Source organism: Pongo pygmaeus, chromosome 4 (genome assembly GCF_028885625.2).
Source record: "Pongo pygmaeus isolate AG05252 chromosome 4, NHGRI_mPonPyg2-v2.0_pri, whole genome shotgun sequence".
Classification (NCBI taxonomy): domain Eukaryota; kingdom Metazoa; phylum Chordata; class Mammalia; order Primates; family Hominidae; genus Pongo; species Pongo pygmaeus.
This window is the reverse complement of record NC_072377.2, coordinates 161,745,479-161,764,095: the sequence shown is the minus strand read 5'-3', so window position 1 is coordinate 161,764,095 and position 18,617 is coordinate 161,745,479. Positions and strand designations below refer to the sequence as shown.

Here is an 18,617-nt window from a genome sequence, read left to right as displayed (position 1 = left end):
ATTTGTAAGCACTCACATGGGAGGTGTTACTGTAATGGAGCTAATAATCTAGCAAAGGAAAACAGACATCTGTAAGGTAAGTAAATCAGTGTTTGTGATAGTACAACACAGGGGCACAGCATGATAGAGTGATTTATGTGGGCGCTCTGGCTTCACTCTGCGTAAATACAAATCCTGCGTCTTTCCTGCTGTGTGATTTTAGCTAAGCTACCTAATCTCTCTGGGCCTTAGTTTCCTCACTGGTAAACTGGGAATAACACCTATCCTGTGTTTACACCTTTCTAAGGATTAAATGACAGAATGCATGTAGGTCACTTAGGACAGTGTCTGGCACATACTTGGTTTTGTTTTGTTTTCAATGACAGAAGTCAGTATAGGGACAGTTGAGTACCAAAAGCAGGAAGACCAGCATTTACCTAAGTCTGTTTTCTGTTTTCCTTTGTTTTTCCAAAGAGTCCAAAGTTTGGGATCTCCCATCAACATCCCACGTGTCAATGTGGAAAACGAGTGATTCAGTGTCTTCTCCTCAGCCTGGAGGTAAGGGAGTTGTGATTATTTTATTTTATTTTATTAATTTTTGTTTTTTTTTTTTTTTGGTAGAGATGAGGTCTCACCATGTTGCCCAGGCTGGTCTCAAACCTCTTGGCCTCAAGTGGTCCTCCTGCCTTGGCCTCCCAAAGTGCTAGAGCCACCTTGCCTGGCCTGGGGCTGTGTTCTCATGAGTGGCTTGTCTTTGGATGTGGAAACAATCTGTCATCTGTCTGGTTGTCTTGGGATTCAACTATTCTGGTTCCTTCGTGGCCACGTACCACATCCTCCTGCCAGCTGGAGTGGAAGCAAAACATGCTGCAAGCATCAGTGCTGGCTTCTCCTCTCCTCTGCTCATCTCTGAAGTCCCTCTGTTGAAATTTTCCTTCTTCCTTAGCAACTGCTGACCTGATGCCAGGAATGATAGTAGGAAAACCACCTATTCATATTTCAAATTTTGTTTTTTTATTTTAAATTACACAAATGTCACACTAATGCATTTTTGTTAGGGGTGCATAGAAACAGATAGAAATAAAATTCTCTTTCACTCCTTGTCTTCAATCCCAGCCCCCTGCCATGAGGTAATAACTGTTATTAGTTGAAGATGATCATTCTAGGTCTTTTTTCCCTTCCCTTATGTGTCTACATAGATATAGAAATACATAGTTCAGTTTTGTGTATGTCTTTAAACAATGTTATCATGCTATATGCGGCATTCTGCATTTTGTTTTGTTCACTTATTGTTATATATTGGACCACTTTCTTCTTTAATCTATGTAGATACATGTCAAATTGCTGTGTAATATTTCATATTATGAGTACTGACAGTATTTCTTGTCTATTGAGGGGCATTTACGTTGTTTCAATGTTTCCTTTTTATAAACAGTGCTGCAGTGAACATCCTAGTACGTGCATGCTTCCCTAACCATTCATGCAAGTGTTTGTGTAGTTAGGATGGTGACCAAAAAGTAAAAATTGCTGGTTAAAAGAAATGTGCACCTTTAAATTTAATAGCTTGTAGAAAACTGTTCTCAGAAAAGGCTGTGCCAATTTACTTTTCCACCCACAGAGTATCTGCTTTCCCATACTACACTTGATATGACCATTTGCTTAACTTTTTCAATCTTATGAGAAGAAAATGTCATCTTGTTCTTTTCTTTTTTCTTTCTTTTTTCTTTTTTTTGAGACACAGTCTCACTCTGTAGCCCAAGTTGGAGTGCAGTGGTACGATCTCCGCTCACTGCAACCTCCGCCTCCTGGGCTCAACTGATTCTCATGCCTCAGCCTCCTGAGTAGCTGGGACTACAGGCGCATGCCACCATGCCTGGCTAATTTTTTCTATTTTAGTAGAGATGGGGTTTCACCACGTTGCCCTGTGTGGTCTTGAACTCCTAAGCTCAGGTGATCCACTTGCCTTGGCCTCCCAAAGTGCTGGGGTTGCAGGCATGAGTCACCTTGCCCGTCCCATCTTGTTCTTTTCTTATCCTGATTAACAGAGAGTTTGAGTTCCTTTCTACATGTTTATTACCCAGGAAACAGGCATCATTTAATTCTGTGAAGGAGACAATGTAGCATCATTCTCAAAAGTTCAGAAGAGGCCAGGCGCTGTGGCTCACACCTATAATCCCAGCACTCTGGGAGGCCAAGGCGGGCGGATCACGAGGTCAGGAGATCAAGACCATCCTGTCTAACATGGTGAAACCCCGTCTCTACTAAAAAAAAAAAAATACAAAAAAATTAGCTGGACGTGGTGGCGGGCCCCTGTAGTCCCAGCTACTCGAGAGGCTGAGGCAGGAAAATGGCGTGAACCCGGGAGGTGGAGCTTGCAGTGAGCTGAGATCGTGCCACTGCCCTCCAGCCTGGGCGACAGAGCGAGACTCTGTCTCAAAACAAACAAACAAAGAAAGCTCAGAATTGGAGGAAACAGACAATAGTGAATGGAAGGGGATAGGTTTTGAAGTAAGACTGTAACTTAGGATGAAATGCAAGGGGGCCCTGATATTAAGACACTTTGGCCTGCACTAACTCATACAGTGGGAAAACAGAAAATCTGGACTAGGAGTTGATAATTTAAGGGAAATGGGGTGCCAAAGATCCAAACTCTCTTTGTTTATGGGTTGGGGTAAGGGTGGGGGACTATTTTCTGACAAAGAAAGAGACGGCAGTGACTAGAAAGGTGATGGAAAGTAGGGAGAACATTCTAACACCATCATCCTTTATTCCATTTAAATCTTGTACTATTTTACATTGAATTACAAGGGAACAAGAGGTCATGTGATGTTTACCTTCCGTAAGCTTCGTGATAGTTTTCATTTCTCCCCTCCTTGACCAAATCCCAGAAGAGAGAACACTTGCTGCTCTGCTGAAGAGGAGCTTGGTGTAAGAAGGCCAGTCAGTCTCTATGGAACATTTAGTCATTAGGGATGAAAAGCAGGGTTTACTGAGCACGTGTTATGTTCTAGGTCTGTGTCAAGCCATCTTCCTGGGCCACTTCATTTAATCCCTCTTTAGCAGATGCTCATATTTTTGTTTTATCAAAATCTCCCAAGGCCACACAGCTCTCAGGTGTCAGGTCCGGGATGTCTAGCTCTGATTCTACACTCTTTAGATATCGTTTTGTTTTATCTGGTTTTCTAATCTGAAATTAAAAGTCATATTCTTTTAACTACTATTCATTTCTTTTAAATTACACAAACATTACACGCATGCTTTTTTGTTAGGGGTACATAAAAACAGATAGAAATAAAATTCTTTCACCTCTACTTCCTCTCTTCCCACGTTTTTTTGGTAATGAAACATTCATAGTGATAGTTGTGGTTAACATCCACCGAGGATTTATCTATGCATTAGGTACTGTGCTCAGTGTTTTTGCATTAATTTTCTTATTTGAATCTCACAACAACCTCCTAGGCAGCTACAGATATTATCCTCATTTTATAGGTAAAGAAATGGAGGGTCAGAGACTTTATTAGGGAAGCTAACACCTACCGTTGTAGGTCTGCCATTGTTTTAACACCATGCACGTTACATGTATTATCTATTTTGATTGTCCACACATTCCTAAGAAATGGGTACCATTATCACCTCCATTTTAGAGCCCTTGAAGATTAAAAACTTGTCCGGTAAATGGCCGACCTGGATTTAACCCATGTCTTTTCAACTCTAAATCTCTCTAACACCATGCCACTCTGCTTCCTCCTGGTCTCCCCTCTGGTGCCTCTTACAGAATAAGACTACATCTTCATTCACATGAAAACCCTTCCAACCCACTTCAGAGGGCCTACAGGCTTCTATGGGTTATTCTTTCTCTGGCTAACAATCCGCAATTCCCATTTTTTCATGTAATTTTCGATGGCAAAGCTTCCGTGGTTGTGGGCTGATTTAAATCCTTAAAGAGGGTCTTGTCAATCATTGTTCTCTAAAATTAGCATGACCCAGGGTAGCAATTTCTTGCCTCCACTTTATGGCTGCCTAGAATGGAGCTCAGAGATGTAGAGTGACTTGTCTTAAGATCACACAGCTGGCCGGGCGCAGTGGCTCAAGCCTGTAATCCCAGCACTTTGGGAGGCCGAGGTGGGTGGATCACGAAATCAGGAGATCGAGACCATCCTGGCTAACACAGTGAAACCCCGTCTCTACTAAAAAATACAAAAAATTAGCCAGGCGTGGTGGTGGGCGCCTATAGTCCCAGCTACTTGGGAGGCTGAGGCAGGAGAACGGCATGAACCCAGGAGGCAGAGCTTGCAGTGAGCCGAGATCGCGCCACTGCTCTCCAGCCTGGGGGAAAGAGCGAGACTCCGTCTCAAAAAAAAAAAAAAGAAAAGATCACACAGCTGAACAGCGGGAGAGCTAGGAGTCATACCCAGCTTTTAGAGATTTTAAACTGTGTCTAAGGACTCCTGAATGGGGGTTATCTGTAGATGAGCTTCTTGCAGGAAGGGCATGACCCTCCTGAAACTATATGCATAATTGTATGTATGTGTGCACACACATTTTTCTGGGGCAAAGTCCAGGACTTTCATTCAATTCTCTAAATATTCTACAAAACCCCAAATGGCTAGGAACTATAATTCAGTAACAAATACAAGCACAAACAGATAAAACAGCAGTAACAACTCACATGAAAATATGACATAGGTCCCACTCCCCCAAAATCTATTAGAGTAATACAAACTCATACCTCAAGATACCTAGGAACTCTGATCATACCTTTTCGCCCATGGGATTAATTTTATTTCTTTATTTCTTTTTTTTTTTGAGACAGAATCTCACGTCTGTCACCCAGTCTGGAGTGCAATGGCATGGTCTCGGCTCACTGCAAGCTTTGCTTCCTGGGTTCAAGCGATTCTCTTGCCTCAGCCTCCTGAGTAGCTGGGACTACAGGCACCCACCACCACCCCTGGCTAATTTTTTTTTTTTGTATTTTTAGTAGAGACGGGGTTTCACCATATTGGCCAGGCTGGTCTCAAACTCCTGACCTTGTGATCCACCTGCCTCGGCCTCCCAAAGTGCTGGGATTATAGGTGTGCGCCTCCACACCCAGCTGGGATTAATTTTATTTCTTGCTTGGTAGCAGGAATGTGTGAAATGGCCCCCAGTTGCTCCCAAAAGGCCCCATCTCTACTGGGTAGGGACTCTGAAGCCAGGGCATAAAAAGCTACATGACTATGCCATTTCCTAAATAAAATCAGGTGGCCTGGGATTAAGTTCCCTACTGATTGTATCTCAGGCTCATGTTCACTGCCTCTACAACATCCCAAATCCCTATCCTTTCTTTCTTGTCCTTTCTTCTCATAGCCTGTTGGGTAGCATTAGGTGGGAGTTGAAAGAGTTGAGTCAGGGAGCGCAAAGTCTCCTGATTATATCCTACCTCTGCCATTTTCTGAGATTTTTGTTTTTCTTGTAGAATCTCAGGTGAGTTATTTGTTCTATCCTTTTCTGAATCTCAGTTTCCTCAAAATGTAAAATGGGGATAACAGTAGTACTTATTGTGTAGGGCTGTTAAGTGAGAAAATGCATGAGAGAAATGCCTAGTACATAATTACTGGCTTGTAAATGATAGTCATTAGGAAGGACTTCTATTTTTTTCTTTTCTTTACATCTCTGCTGCTATTCCAGATCACAAACCTTCATTTTCAGGCAGTCCAGCAGGGTAACAAGAGACCACTTCTGCCAGCTCCTAACTGACTGTCTGTTCCTGATCAGTATATAGATACCTTTTGGTTTTATGATTTTTTTAAACTACTAATCACACTAGGGAAACAGCTGAGGAGTGACAAAATCACAAACCCAGAGAAGTTACAAAAGCTTTTACAATCTCATAGTAGTAATTCTCAGTATTAGAATAATTCTGAGATTCTGAAAGCTTTTCACTGACCTCTGTTTAGATGGCTCTGTAGAACTCTCAATTATTGGTTTTATTCCTGTGGGTGAACATCTTTAATTTTCAAAGGCCTCTCAGTTGTTTTGTTCTCATGTTGCTCAATCTATTGAGGCTCCACACTATAATTTAGGCTTGAGAATCAACTTACAGCTGAAAAAGAGCTGTGGTCCGGTTTGCCATTTGAATGCTTCCAGGTTTGTGTTATTTATTTTACAAAGCAACTCCATGTACATGTTTTCTAGTTCAATGCTCTCCTCCAATTTTTAGGTGGCTGGTCTGCAGATATCAACCAAAGAAGCCCTACTTAGTGTGGCAAATTCTAATCTCCACTCTGGATGCCACTCTGGCCTCCACTCTCTGGATGCTAGATATAGGGCTCAGAGATGTAGAATGATCTCCAAGGTCACACAGCTAGACAGAGGGAGAACTGGGACTCACATCCACATTTCAGGGATTTTAAACTTGTGTCTATGAACTTCCAGGGGATGTAGTGGGGAAGTCTTGTCTGTAGAATGCTGGGAAACTAAGAAGATGGGAAATTGAGACCCAGAGAAGGCCAGGGAATTGAGATAAGCCTTGTAGTGAGTTAGGAAGAGAGCTAAGGCAAGAGGCCAGTGGTCCTGATCCCATGCAAAGTTGGTCTTTGTTCCCAGACTGGCAGCCACTGTTTCTCAACAGAGCTTTCTTGAAGGCAGGGTTCCTTATTTACTCCTAAAATATGAGGTTTCACTTTTTCTTGTGCCCCAAATGAATCATTATACCTACAATCAGCAGGAAGTCAAAACTGTAGCACAGATTCAAACTGAATGCACTGAAAAACACACGAGGACTTTGCTGTCAATATTCAAATTGGGAAAAAAGAAGATTGCTCTGACAATAACAACATTTTTCTTTCCTTGCGATACTTAACAGTAGTTATTTCTTTGTCCCAGGGGCAAGAATATGGGGAAGTGGGTTAGGGATGAATTTAGAAACATTTTTTTCTATTACTATATCTTCTTATTTTGCAAAGCCAGTTGAAGCTTCAAGGTCCAAAACAAGCTGGCCTTTCCATGGAGTTAAGGCATGCTCGGAGGGAAATGTGGTTGGATATGGAATTTTAAATCTGTACCTTGTAACTGTGGCATTTGGTTTAGATATATGACAGTAGGTAATATATTTGGTTGCACTTTATGTGGCATAGGACATGTGAAAATGAGTAAGTCATGGCCTTCGTCTTTAAAGGGATCACACTTTAGCGGGATGGACAGGCTTGTGCATAACAAACTATACTTTAGTGAGCTCTGCTTTGAGATAGAGGTAAGAAAAGGCACACTGGGGCCCAAAGACGGAAGAGGTGGAAATGAAAATGAGGGCCAGGGTCAGGGCTGATTTTACTCATTGACCTTTGAATTGGTTCTTCAAGGAGAAAATGCTATTAAGGAGGGAAGAGCCAACAGGATGGAAGAACATCATGAGCAAAGAGGGAGAAATGTAATGCAAGCATGATGTCTTTGGTGATTATTTAACAGTCTGGTTTAATCGAAAAATAGAGATAGGAAGCTGGTAATGGTCTAGGTTCTTAAGGGGCTTGTATGATCGACTAAAGAATTTATATTTTATTTCAGAGTCATGAGGAATCGTTCATGTTTTTTGAGTAGGGAGTGGCATTTTCAGTTGTTTTAGGAAAAATTGCTGTGGCAAGGGTATGGAAGATGTATTAGATGGGAGCAAGGCTGGAGTCGCCTGCAATACTTCAGGTGAAGCGTGAGTGTCTAGATTAGAATGATAGCAGCAACAACAATAGAGAGGGGACAGAGTAACAGCCATTTAGCAATTAGGAGTCAGAAGACTTGGTGGCCTAAATGGAGAATGAAGGACGGCTAATTCTCTGCAGCTGGGAGAATGGGTCAATGTGTGGGTTAACTGGTAAAGCAGCTCCATGAGGAAGAGTTAAGTTTGTGTGTGAGATCTTGAGTTTGAAATGCCTCTGAGAAGTGTCTAACAGGCAGTTGAAAGTGTGGGTCTGGGCTGACTCATGGATGCCTGGGTGGATGTCTTTGCTAATTGGCACTTATATCTGATCAAAATAATTACTACAATGATTCACATTATAAGTGCTAAATAAAGACTTGCCAGTATACCAATACTTTCATGTATATTCTCTCAAAAGGGGTAGTGCAAGACTAAGGATATAATTTGGGAGGTCATTGCTCATAAATAACACTTACTGAGTACTTATTATATGCCAAGGCTTGGCTCAATGTGTCCAGTGCATTGTCTCATTGTGAGCAATTGTCTGAATCTGCAAGGAAGGTTCTATTATAAGGTCCATGACAAAGGAGAAAAACTAAGGTTTGAAGAGGTTAAAAAATTGGCCAGAATTTGAATCCCAGGTCTCTTTGGTGCTTGAACCTGAGCTCTTACACACTTTATTGTCTTGCCTCATTAGCACAGGATGGATAATGGAAGCTCCAGTATAATCACCTGAAGATATTGTGTGAGATGAAGAGAGAGATTAAGAGGTGCAAAGGGAGACTCCCTCCCCACAAAGGAGCAGTACACTGGGGGAGCTTGTGGTGGAGGAAGAAAAGCCAACTAAGGAGCTACTCCTAAGCCAGCTAAGGAGCTAGACAGGAAGACACCAGAACTAGAATGGGATGCATAAGCGCACAAGGGCAGAGGAAGCTGGGCTGGCAAAGCCTGGGGAGGCTGTAGTTAAAGATTAGGAAATTCTAGAATGAGGCATTTAGAGAGGTGGCTGTGTACTGCAGCAGGGTCCCCATGAAATGGACAGAGAGTGTGAGCTCTGTGGGCAGACTCCATGAAATCCCAAAGTGAGCAATTGCTAGAGGATGAATGTTTGACATTCTTTCAAGAAATTTAGAGGGAAGGCAGGGTAGAGAAGGAAGGAGCTGCTGAATGAGCAAGGTGTATTCTGGCATGGCATAGGAGGATGCAGTCAAATGTGGCACAGGTAGGTTTGATCTAGACCTGGAGATAAGAGAGAAGAGGATGAGGAGAGAATAAATGAAGGTGTGAGAACAATCAGATCTCGTGTTGACCTCTAGGAGGTAGGAGAAGACTGGGGAAACAAGATCTTGAACTTGAAGATCATCTAATCCATGAATGCCAGACCTGATCATGTGCTGGAATCACAGGGAACTTAGTAAAAATGTAGGTCTCCTTAGTGTACCCAAGACTTGCAGATGAGAACCTCTGGCAATGGGGTCAAGAAATCATATGTTTAACAAACCTCAGATGAGTCTTTTGAAGCCACAACCCTGGTCCCAAGAAGGCAGTTAGGAATTCCTAGTATAGTACACTCTCCTTATTTTACAAATAAGGAAATTGAGGCACAGAGACATTTAAAAAGTTTAAAGAGGAGTGAGCACTCGTCCTTAGGTAGGAGTCTCTTCTGGCTCCCAAATTAGAGCTCATTGCCCTACATTGCACTATTTTAATAAAGTAAAGATAAAATTGAGCCCTGTCAGAACCTGACAATTTCCTGAGCCTTTTGCTGATCAAGGGCATGGAAAAGTTGTAGGAGGAATTGCCATTCTCAGTGCAAGTTCAGCAGAAGGAACAGAGAAAGGCAGAGGAATGAAGCAAACCACATTTGTACTCACCAATGCCATTGTTAGGAAGAAAGAAATTGGATGCACTTGATTTCAAAGTCAACATCTTTCATGAGGTATTAACAGATTTGTTTTATCTCTCATGCCCAGTGCTGTTCACAGGCTTGAATCAGTTGGTAGCCCAGCTTGGGGATAAAGGAAAAAGACAAAAGTGGATTCTTATTATTTTTTCTTACAATAGCATTCTAGTCTACCAACTGTACAATTTTTTATTAATAACATTGGAATTGAATCCACGTAATTCTAGCATCTAACAGCTCACCTTCAGAAATGTCAACCAAATAAGATCAAAGAGAATTGCCAAGCTTTAAAAGAGGTATGTCCGTGTAAGACAAACGAACAGTGAAAAAGAAATAAGGGGTGAGCTGTTGAAATAGAATACAAAGCCAGCCCCAAGATAGGTCCTCATTGATGGCTAACAAACTACTGAGCTGGGTGGCCCCTCTGTAGGCCAAAACATCTCTCTGATGCAGAGCCAGGGAGGGGTTTCTAGGCACTGGAGAGGTCTCTGATTTCACAGCGGGTAGAATAAATGAGTAAACCTCAGTGAGTTCTGCAGTGTGGTCTCTCTCTGTTTTCTGCCCTATAAACAAGTCAACAAATAAACGTACAAATGCCCTTTGGTAAGATCTACCATCTGTAATTGGGGGCTGTTGAACCCTGTGATACTCAGCAGTATAGTAGAGAGGAAAAGAAGCGGAACCTGGAATCAGATGTCATTGCCCTACCATTCACTAGCTTTCATTATTAGCTATGCAGCCTTGGGCAAGATATGGACCCCTCAGAGCTTTCATTTCCTCCTCTTTGAATAAGTCTGCCCAAGTTTACTTAGCTCATAGACTCATATTAAAGCTCCAATGAGATAATGTATATGAAAGTGCTTTGTGCACTTTTGGATGCTTACATTGTACTCACAATAATAATCATCGATAATAATGATTATTAGAATCTCTTTTCCAAAAACTGTACCCATCCAGGTGGTACAGGACTGAGGTTTCATTTCTTTTTTTTTTTTTCAGACAGAGTCTCGCTCTCTTACCCAGGCTGGAGGGCAAGGGTGCCATCTCGGCTCACTGCAACCTCTGCCTCCTGTGTTCAAGCAATTCTCTTGCCTCAGCCTCCTGAATAGCTGGGATTACAGGCAGCCGCCATCATGCCTGGCTAATTTTTTTTTCTTTCTTTTTGTGCTTTTGTAGAGATGGGGTTTCACCACGTTGGCCAGGCTGATTTTGAACTTTTGACCTCAGGTGATCTGCCCACCTCGGCCTCCCAAACTGCTGGGATTACAGGCGTGAGCCACTCTTCCCATTGTGTTCACTCTCCAGCACTCATCTTGCCACATTTTCCAAAGTCCATAGAGCCCAGAGGATAAGAGCTTGGACTTTGAAGGTAGATGATCCTGGCTCCAAGATTTGCTCTGTCCCTTCCTACTATGCAACTTGAGCAAGTTGCCTGACCTCTCCAGGCCACAAGTTTCCCACTGTGAGATGAGGGCAGTAATGGGAACTACTGCCGAGCATTTTCTGAGAATTAACTAAGAACATGAGAAGTACTTCACATAGCACTTGTCATGCAGTAAGTGCTCAGTATATGGTGGCCATTTATTATTATTGTTGTTGTTATCAATAATTCTAAGGGTTTTAGGTCAAATGCAGATCTTCCCACCTCCCTCAATCAAGATTAATTAATTAATTTATTTTTGTTTTTGAGATGGGGTCTCATTCTGCAGCTCAGGCTGGGGTGCAGTGGTGCAATCATGGCTCACTGCAGCCTCAATCTCTTGGGCTCAAGCGATCCTCCTGCCACAGCCTCCTGAGTAGCTGGGACTACAGGCATGCACCACCATGCTGAGCTAATTTTTTTTATTTCGTAGAGATGGTATCTCCCTATGTTGCCCAGGCTGGTCTTGAACTCCTGCGTTCAAGAGATCTGGCTCCCTCGGCCTCCCGAAGTGCTGGATTACAAGCATGAGCTACTGCGCCTGGCCTCAGTGAAGATTTATTGATCAGCTAATGTGGGCAAAGCCCAGTGCTAGACATTGCCCTCCAGAGGAGAGTCCAGTGATGAAGGATTAGGAATAAGGTCTTATCTGTGCTTTATTGAGACCCTTGGCTATTGGCACACGAGAACAGAAGCCTAAGGAGGTGACTCTAGGCTCTCACAGCATTGATGAGATTTTGTTGCTAGGGTGTCTCAAGAGCAGTGGAAGGTTGAGGCCAAGGTTCAGAACCAAGGTGCCTCTTGAACAATGGTGTTCTAGAGTCTCTGGTTTCCTTCTATCTACCTAATCTGCGTGAAATGTGACATTATCTCACCATTTCTTCCTCTTTCTGAACCACATTGGGTGCCAACACAACTTGCTCTCTGTTCTCTTTCAAAACTACCAACATGGACCCCATCCAATTCTTACCTTGGAACTAAGGAACGCCTGACTGATGTATGTAATGCTCTGTTGATTTATTCATTTCAGTGTATATATTCATTTAAGTGTATAAAAACATGTAAAGGCCTTTAGAATTTAAAGCAAGCATGCAAATTCAATAAATGTGTGCTTCCACTTTCAAAAGGAGTTTTGAAATTCCAGATTTGTATTAGTGCTGCTGGGAAAGCTCAGAAAATATGAATTCTGAGTAGAGGTCAGCAAAATACGTAGTCCCTTCCTTTGTTATTTACTGTAAAATCTTGCACAAATGAACTTTTCTCTCTAGATTTCAGCTTCCCCTTCACAAATTAAAAAAAAAAAAAAGAAATTGGAGGAGAAAATTTCAAATCCCTCCCACCTCTTAAACATTCAGATTGTGATTTTTGGATTCTTTTGCTGTCTTTTGGATTTTTTAAGACCACATCGCCCATGGTCCACAGGGGGCAGCGTAAGCCCGAGGCTACCCATGAAAGAAAAGAAACTGTTCTCTGAAGGCTTGCACTTGTCACTTCTAAAATTCTAGGATTGCGTTAAAGTTGTATCTTTGAGTTGACTTATTTCAGAACTAATTTTGTTTTAAACATAGGACAGATGAGTCCCAGCATCTATGAATTCAATGATGAGTCAACATATGTAATATCTGTTTTAAAATGCACCCACTGAGAAGACAGAGTGCTCTTCTTTTCCGTTGATTTCTGGCTCGAAGCTCACTCGTTCGAGAATTTGTGTTTTCAAGTAGGATTATAATATGCTTTTTTTCTTTTCTGTCAGATTCGTTAAGAACATTTTTTTTTGAGTCAGAGTTGGGTTCAAATTTCCTTTAATTGTTTGTGTCACCTTGGGCAATGTAACTTCTTTCAGCCTCAGTTTACCATCTGTAAAATGAGTTTATGAACATTAAATGTGATAATTTGGCCGGGCATAGTAGCTCACACTTGTAATCTCAGCACTTTGGGAGAACGTGTTGGGAGGATCACTTGAGCCCAGGAGTTTGAGACCAGCCTGGGCAACATAGCAAAACTCCATCTCTACCAAAACAAACAAACAAACAAACAAAAACAAAAACAAAAACAAAAAACAAAAAAACAAAAACACACATTAGCTAGGTGTGGTGGCACACACTTGTAGTCCCAGCTATTTGGGAAGCAGAGGTGAGGTGGGAGGATACCCTGAGCTGGAGCCTGGGAGATTGAGGCTGCAGTGAGCCCTGATTGCATACTGCACTCAAGCCTAGGTGACAGAGCAAGACCCTGTCTCAAGGTTTTTAAAAAATTATAATTTATACAAAGTGCTTATAACTGTGCCTGGCACATAGTAAGCGCTCAATAAACGTATTCAAAGAGAAAGTCTCTGCTAATTTTAAAGCAAGTTTCTATGAATAGGATGGGAACGGGGATGATAATTAAAAGTGGATTATTAAAAGATCTTCTTGTCTAAAATTGTAATGCCATTTCAGAACCGCACATAGCACAGTTCTAATTAAGTGACAAAGCAGGTTCTGGTGTACCATGGTAAGCATAGCCATGTTGAAAAGGAAGTCTATCATCACCCTAACTTCTGAAGGCTCTTACAATTAAATTTAATTCCTTGATACCATGGGGATTGTTTTTGTACCAGTAGGCCAATAGGGATCTGCAAACTTTTTCTATAAAGGGCCAGAAAGGGCCGGGCGCGGTGGCTCACACCTATAATCCCAGCACTTTAGGAGGCCAAGGTGGGTGGATCACAGCTCCTCAAGGTCAGGAGTTTGAGACCAGCCTGGCCAACATGATGAAACCATATTTCTACTAAAAATACAAAAATTAGCTGGGCCTGTAATCCCAGCTACTCAGGAGACTGAGGCAGGAGAATCGCTTGAACCTGGGAGGCGGAGGTTGCAGTGAGACAAGATCGCACCACTGCACTCCAGTCTGGGAGACAGAGTGAGACTCTGTCTCAAAAAAACAAAACAAAACAAAACAACACTCTCACCCATGAATAGATAAAGAGATTATCACTGTTACAGTTTGGACTATATCCTTTCACTTTTCAGCTTTTATTTGGAGGGGGTCAGGGGGCGAGATCTCGCTCTGTTGCCCAAGCCGTAGTGCAGCGACCCAGTCATAGCTCACTGCAGCCTAGAATGCCTGGCTAATTTGTTAAAAAAAATTTTTGTAGAGAGAGCATCTTGATATGTTTCCCAGGCTGGTCTCAAAGTTGTGGCCTCAAACGGCCTTTCCACCTTGGCCTCCCAAAGTGCTAGAATTACAGGCATGAGTCACCATCCTTGCCCAGTCTTTTTAATTTTCCTGATAACAATAGGTTATTGTTTTTCACAAAAACTTTCAATTTTTTCTTTTCAAAATCATTCTATATTCTTTTAAACTCACTTTAAATTTCATTAGTTTCATTCAAGAAATCTTTACCACAAAGCTGCTATATACCATTCATATATTTGATAGAACAATGTGAAATGGCTGATATTTAAACCATTTTCTTTTCTTTTCTTTTCTTGCGACAGAGTCTCACTCAGTTGCCCAGGCTGGAGTGCAGTGACATGATCTCGGGTCACTACAACCTTTGCCTCCCAGGTTCAAGCCGTTCTCTTGCCTCAACCTCTGGAGTAACTGGGATTACAGGCGCCCGCCACTATGCCCGGCTAATTTTTGCATTTTTAGTAGAGACAGGGCTTCACCACGTTGGCCAGGCTGGTCTTGAACTGACCTTAGGTGATCCATCCGCCTCGGCCTCCCAGAGTGCTGGGATTACAGGCGTGAGCCACTGCACTCAGCCCTTAAACCATTTTCTTTAAAGCTTGTTTTCAAATAATTTTAGTCTCAGGAGAACTTGCAAAAATAGTGCAGTGAGGTTCTCCTATATATTCCTCCAGTGTCCTCCAATGATCACATCTTACATAACTATAGTACATTGTCCAAGCCAGGAAACTGACTCTGGCACAATACAATTAACTAGTATATTAACTCTCGCAGGCCTTTGTTGGGTTTTATATGTACTTACTGTTAAAAATTCTTTGGACTTAAAAAACAAGCAGTATATATCTATTGTGCAGCTTTCCATGTCAGTACTCTTAGACCTGGAGGGTGTCCTTTTCTAATCGCATCATTCTAACCCTTTTTTGGCTGTGGGTTACTGGGTTTCTAACACCTGTCTTCAAAGTTTCACATAGAAGGTCGCTTTGACGCTGCTTCAGGGAAATGACAAACACCCCAAGAGTTTGCTTTTGCCTCAAGCATCGTGGAGTTTCCAGTGATTAACACATGACACAAATAATATTTTACCACTAAAAAGTCACATTTGAGAAAATTTAGAAATTAGACAAAATTAAAATGGTACTAGGAAGAATAATTTTAATTGTCTTGATATTTCTACTTGAAAGCAGGTGTATTTAGTCTTTATGTTTCTTTTTAGTTTTCTTTGGGGAATGAGTATGCAAATATTTAAAAATACATAATTGTATTTCTGTATGTATTTTTAAGCATTTGCATAGTCATTCCCTATACTAAGTGTAGTTTTATATCCTTTTAAAAGAATACTGTGTAATGATAATTTTTCTCAGTAAAATTCTTTGAAAAAAGATATCCAGAATTAGAAAGGTTAAAAAGGATATAGGAGATCAGTTGGTGAAATATTAATATTTTCAGATGAAGAAACTATGGCTCAGAGAAGGAAAGTATCTTAGCCAAGGTCGCATAGCCAGGAAAGTTGAGATAAATACTTAAGTGATGGCAGAGAGTCCCACGATGCCACAGTGAGGAAGGCTGAGAGGCAAGTACTTGGCAATACTCCAAGATCTAAGGTTAAGTGTTACAGGAATTTCATTTTACCAGAGTGCCCATGCCTACCAAGAACTCAAGAGACCAAAATACAAGCTAGAAAGAAAATTTACTAACTTACAGTGAGAATTCTAGCTGCCAAGAGATCTAACCTGTAATCTTCCTGTAAATATATTCTCATCCTATAGAAAAATCTAATATTAACCAGAAGGTTTGGTGAATCCATGGACCCAGGAAAAGTGAAGTTAATGTTAAGATTGTTTTGTTATTGTTTAAATTTTAATTAATTTAAGATACATCATACACACTCATGGAAAAAGTACAAAGCATGCAAAAAATGTTAACATGAAAAGTCAATCTTCCTTTCATATCTTGTGCCTGTCCCAGAACAACTGTTCTTTTGGAAGGTCTTAGGGACCACTGTCTCTGTATTAGTTTCTTGTTGCTGCTGTAACAAATGACCTCAAACTTACTGGCTTAACACACAAATTTATTATCTCAGAGTTGGGAAAGGTAGAAGCTCTAAAATCAAGGTGTTGACAGGGCTATATTCATACTGGATTTGTTAGGGGATAATTTGTTTGTTTGCTTTTTCTAGCTCCTAGAGGCATTCCTTGGCTTGTGACTCCTTCCTTCATCCTTAAAGTCAGCAGCATAGCATCTTCAAATATCTCTCTCTCTCTGTGATCTCTTCTTCCTTTATCACACATCCTCTGACTTCTTCTCTAACCGTCTTGCCGCCTCCTCATAAAGACTCTTGTAATTACATTAGACCCACCAGATAACCCAGGATAATCTTCTCATCACAAGATCCTTAGCTTGATGACATTGCAAAATCTCTTTTGCCATGTAAGAGAACATATTCACAGTTTCTGAAGATTAGGACATGGACATATTTGGGTGTCATTATTTTGCTGACCACAGTCTCCAAACTACCTTTGAGAGACGAATGACTCCTTCTTCTTCTCTAGACAAGACTAATAGTGTGTTCTGATGAAAAATAATGTATTCTTGTTATTAAGATGCTTATTTATATTGTTTACCAATTTGTTCAGTACATTATGAAATATATCCTTCTGGAAAATGTTTAAAAGATAAGGCATAAATAAATGTAAATAGAAGTTGTCATTTTCCCCACAGCCAGTGGATTGCCTACTACACTCATGGTGAGTACCGAGCCCTCTTTAGAGACCACTGTCCTAAACTATCCTTTTTCTACATTCAATGCAAATCACTGTCCTGAACATTCCTTTCTTCTGTCAGTAGGACATGCTATTTATATGGTACAAGGCACTTGAGCTCCAGCATAATGAGGCTGTTAACAGTATAGGTATTTATGTCAGTGAAACAGTTCAAATCCCAGCTCCATAACTACCACCTGTCCAACCTCCATCGTATTGCTCAACCCCATGGGCCTCAGTTTTTTCACTGGCAATATGGCATAATGTCTGTCTCATAGGGTTGCTTGTGAGGATTAAATATTGAGTGTGAGGCTGGGTGCAGTGGTTCACGCCTGTTATCCCAGCACTTTGGAGGCCGAGGCATGCAGATCACTTGAGGCCAGGAGTTTGAGAATGGTCTGGCCAACATAGCAAGACCCCATCTCTACTAAAAATACAAAAAATTGGTGGTGCACACCTGTAATCCCAGCTACTTGGGAGGCTGAGGTATGAGAATCGCTTCAACCTGGGAGGCGGAGGTTGCAGCAAGCCAAGATCGCGCCACTGCACTCCAGCCTGGGTGACCAAACAAGACTCCATCTCCAAAATAAATAAATAAATAATATTCAATGGAATTTTAATAATAATATGACATTAGATTTATACTCTTTGAAGTTTAATACTAGGATCTTTCACTGGATTTAGTCTTCTTACCTGTGCTCAGCAACCCACTTCCTGACTTTTTTTTAGGTTGTTACCTCCATTTAGGGTTGCTTTCATTCTTTGTGTGTTGTTTCCTTTGAATTTATTTCCTGGTGCTGCTGTAACACAAAGTACCACAAACTTAAAACAACAGAACATTTTTTCTCTCTCGGTTCTGGAAGGCAGAAGTCTGACTGAAATCAAGGGGTTGGGACGGCCATGCTCTCCTTGGAGGCTCTAAAGGAGAACCCTTCCTTGCCTCTTCCGAGCTTCTGGTATTCCAGGGATTCCCTGGCTTATGACAGCATCACTCCAACCTCTCCAGTCTTCACATGACCTTCTCTGTGTGTGTCTCTCTGTGACCCCTTCTCTTAAGGACACCATGCTCTTTCTTGTTTCCACAGCTTTGCTGATGCTGTTCTGTCCACCTGAAACACCGTTGCCACCATTCCTTGCCTGGCTAATTCTTACACGACCTTAACTCAGAAGTGTTATTCAACAAACATTTATTGAGCATCATGTATATGCCAGGTGGTATCAGCGTCCCAGTGGTGAACAAGCAGACAGGGACTCTGTCCTCATGAAACTTTATTCTAATAAAACTTTCAATGAACTACAATGTTGAGCTGAATGCTTCTCCCTCTACCTGCCCTTCCAGCAGCCTGTGTGTGCTCCATCACTACCTTTGGCTTGTTAGGCTGAAATCATCTTTCGGTCTCTCTTCTCTAATGGACTGAAATTTCTTGAGGGTAGGGGCCATGCCGCAGTCTCACAATATTCTTAGTGCCTGGAACAGTGCTTAGCATTTGGTAGATTCTCAGTATGGTTCCCTCGTAACTCAACTATAGATTACAAATACATGACTCCACCTCTCAGCATAAACTCCCATTCTCAAGGAAGTTTTCCTTGACCCTCCAGAACAAGCCTGGCACCCTCATGATATGTCCTTTATACTGTATTTTTCCCAGAATTGTGTACTCGTAACTAATTATGTTTTCAACTATTTACATTACATTTTTACATTTCGTTTTC

General features: G+C 41.5%; 1 protein-coding gene across 1 annotated transcript in view; it reads left to right on the top strand.

Annotated features, from left to right (window-relative positions):
* The window catches only part of TIMD4 (T cell immunoglobulin and mucin domain containing 4), a 40,418-nt gene that overhangs the window by 14,412 nt on the left and 7,389 nt on the right, over window positions 1–18,617 (top strand). The window contains exon 5 of the mRNA XM_054488391.2: window positions 454–537. Coding sequence (XP_054344366.1) covers window positions 454–537 — 84 coding nt within the window. The remainder of the gene's footprint in view (window positions 1–453; window positions 538–18,617) is intronic.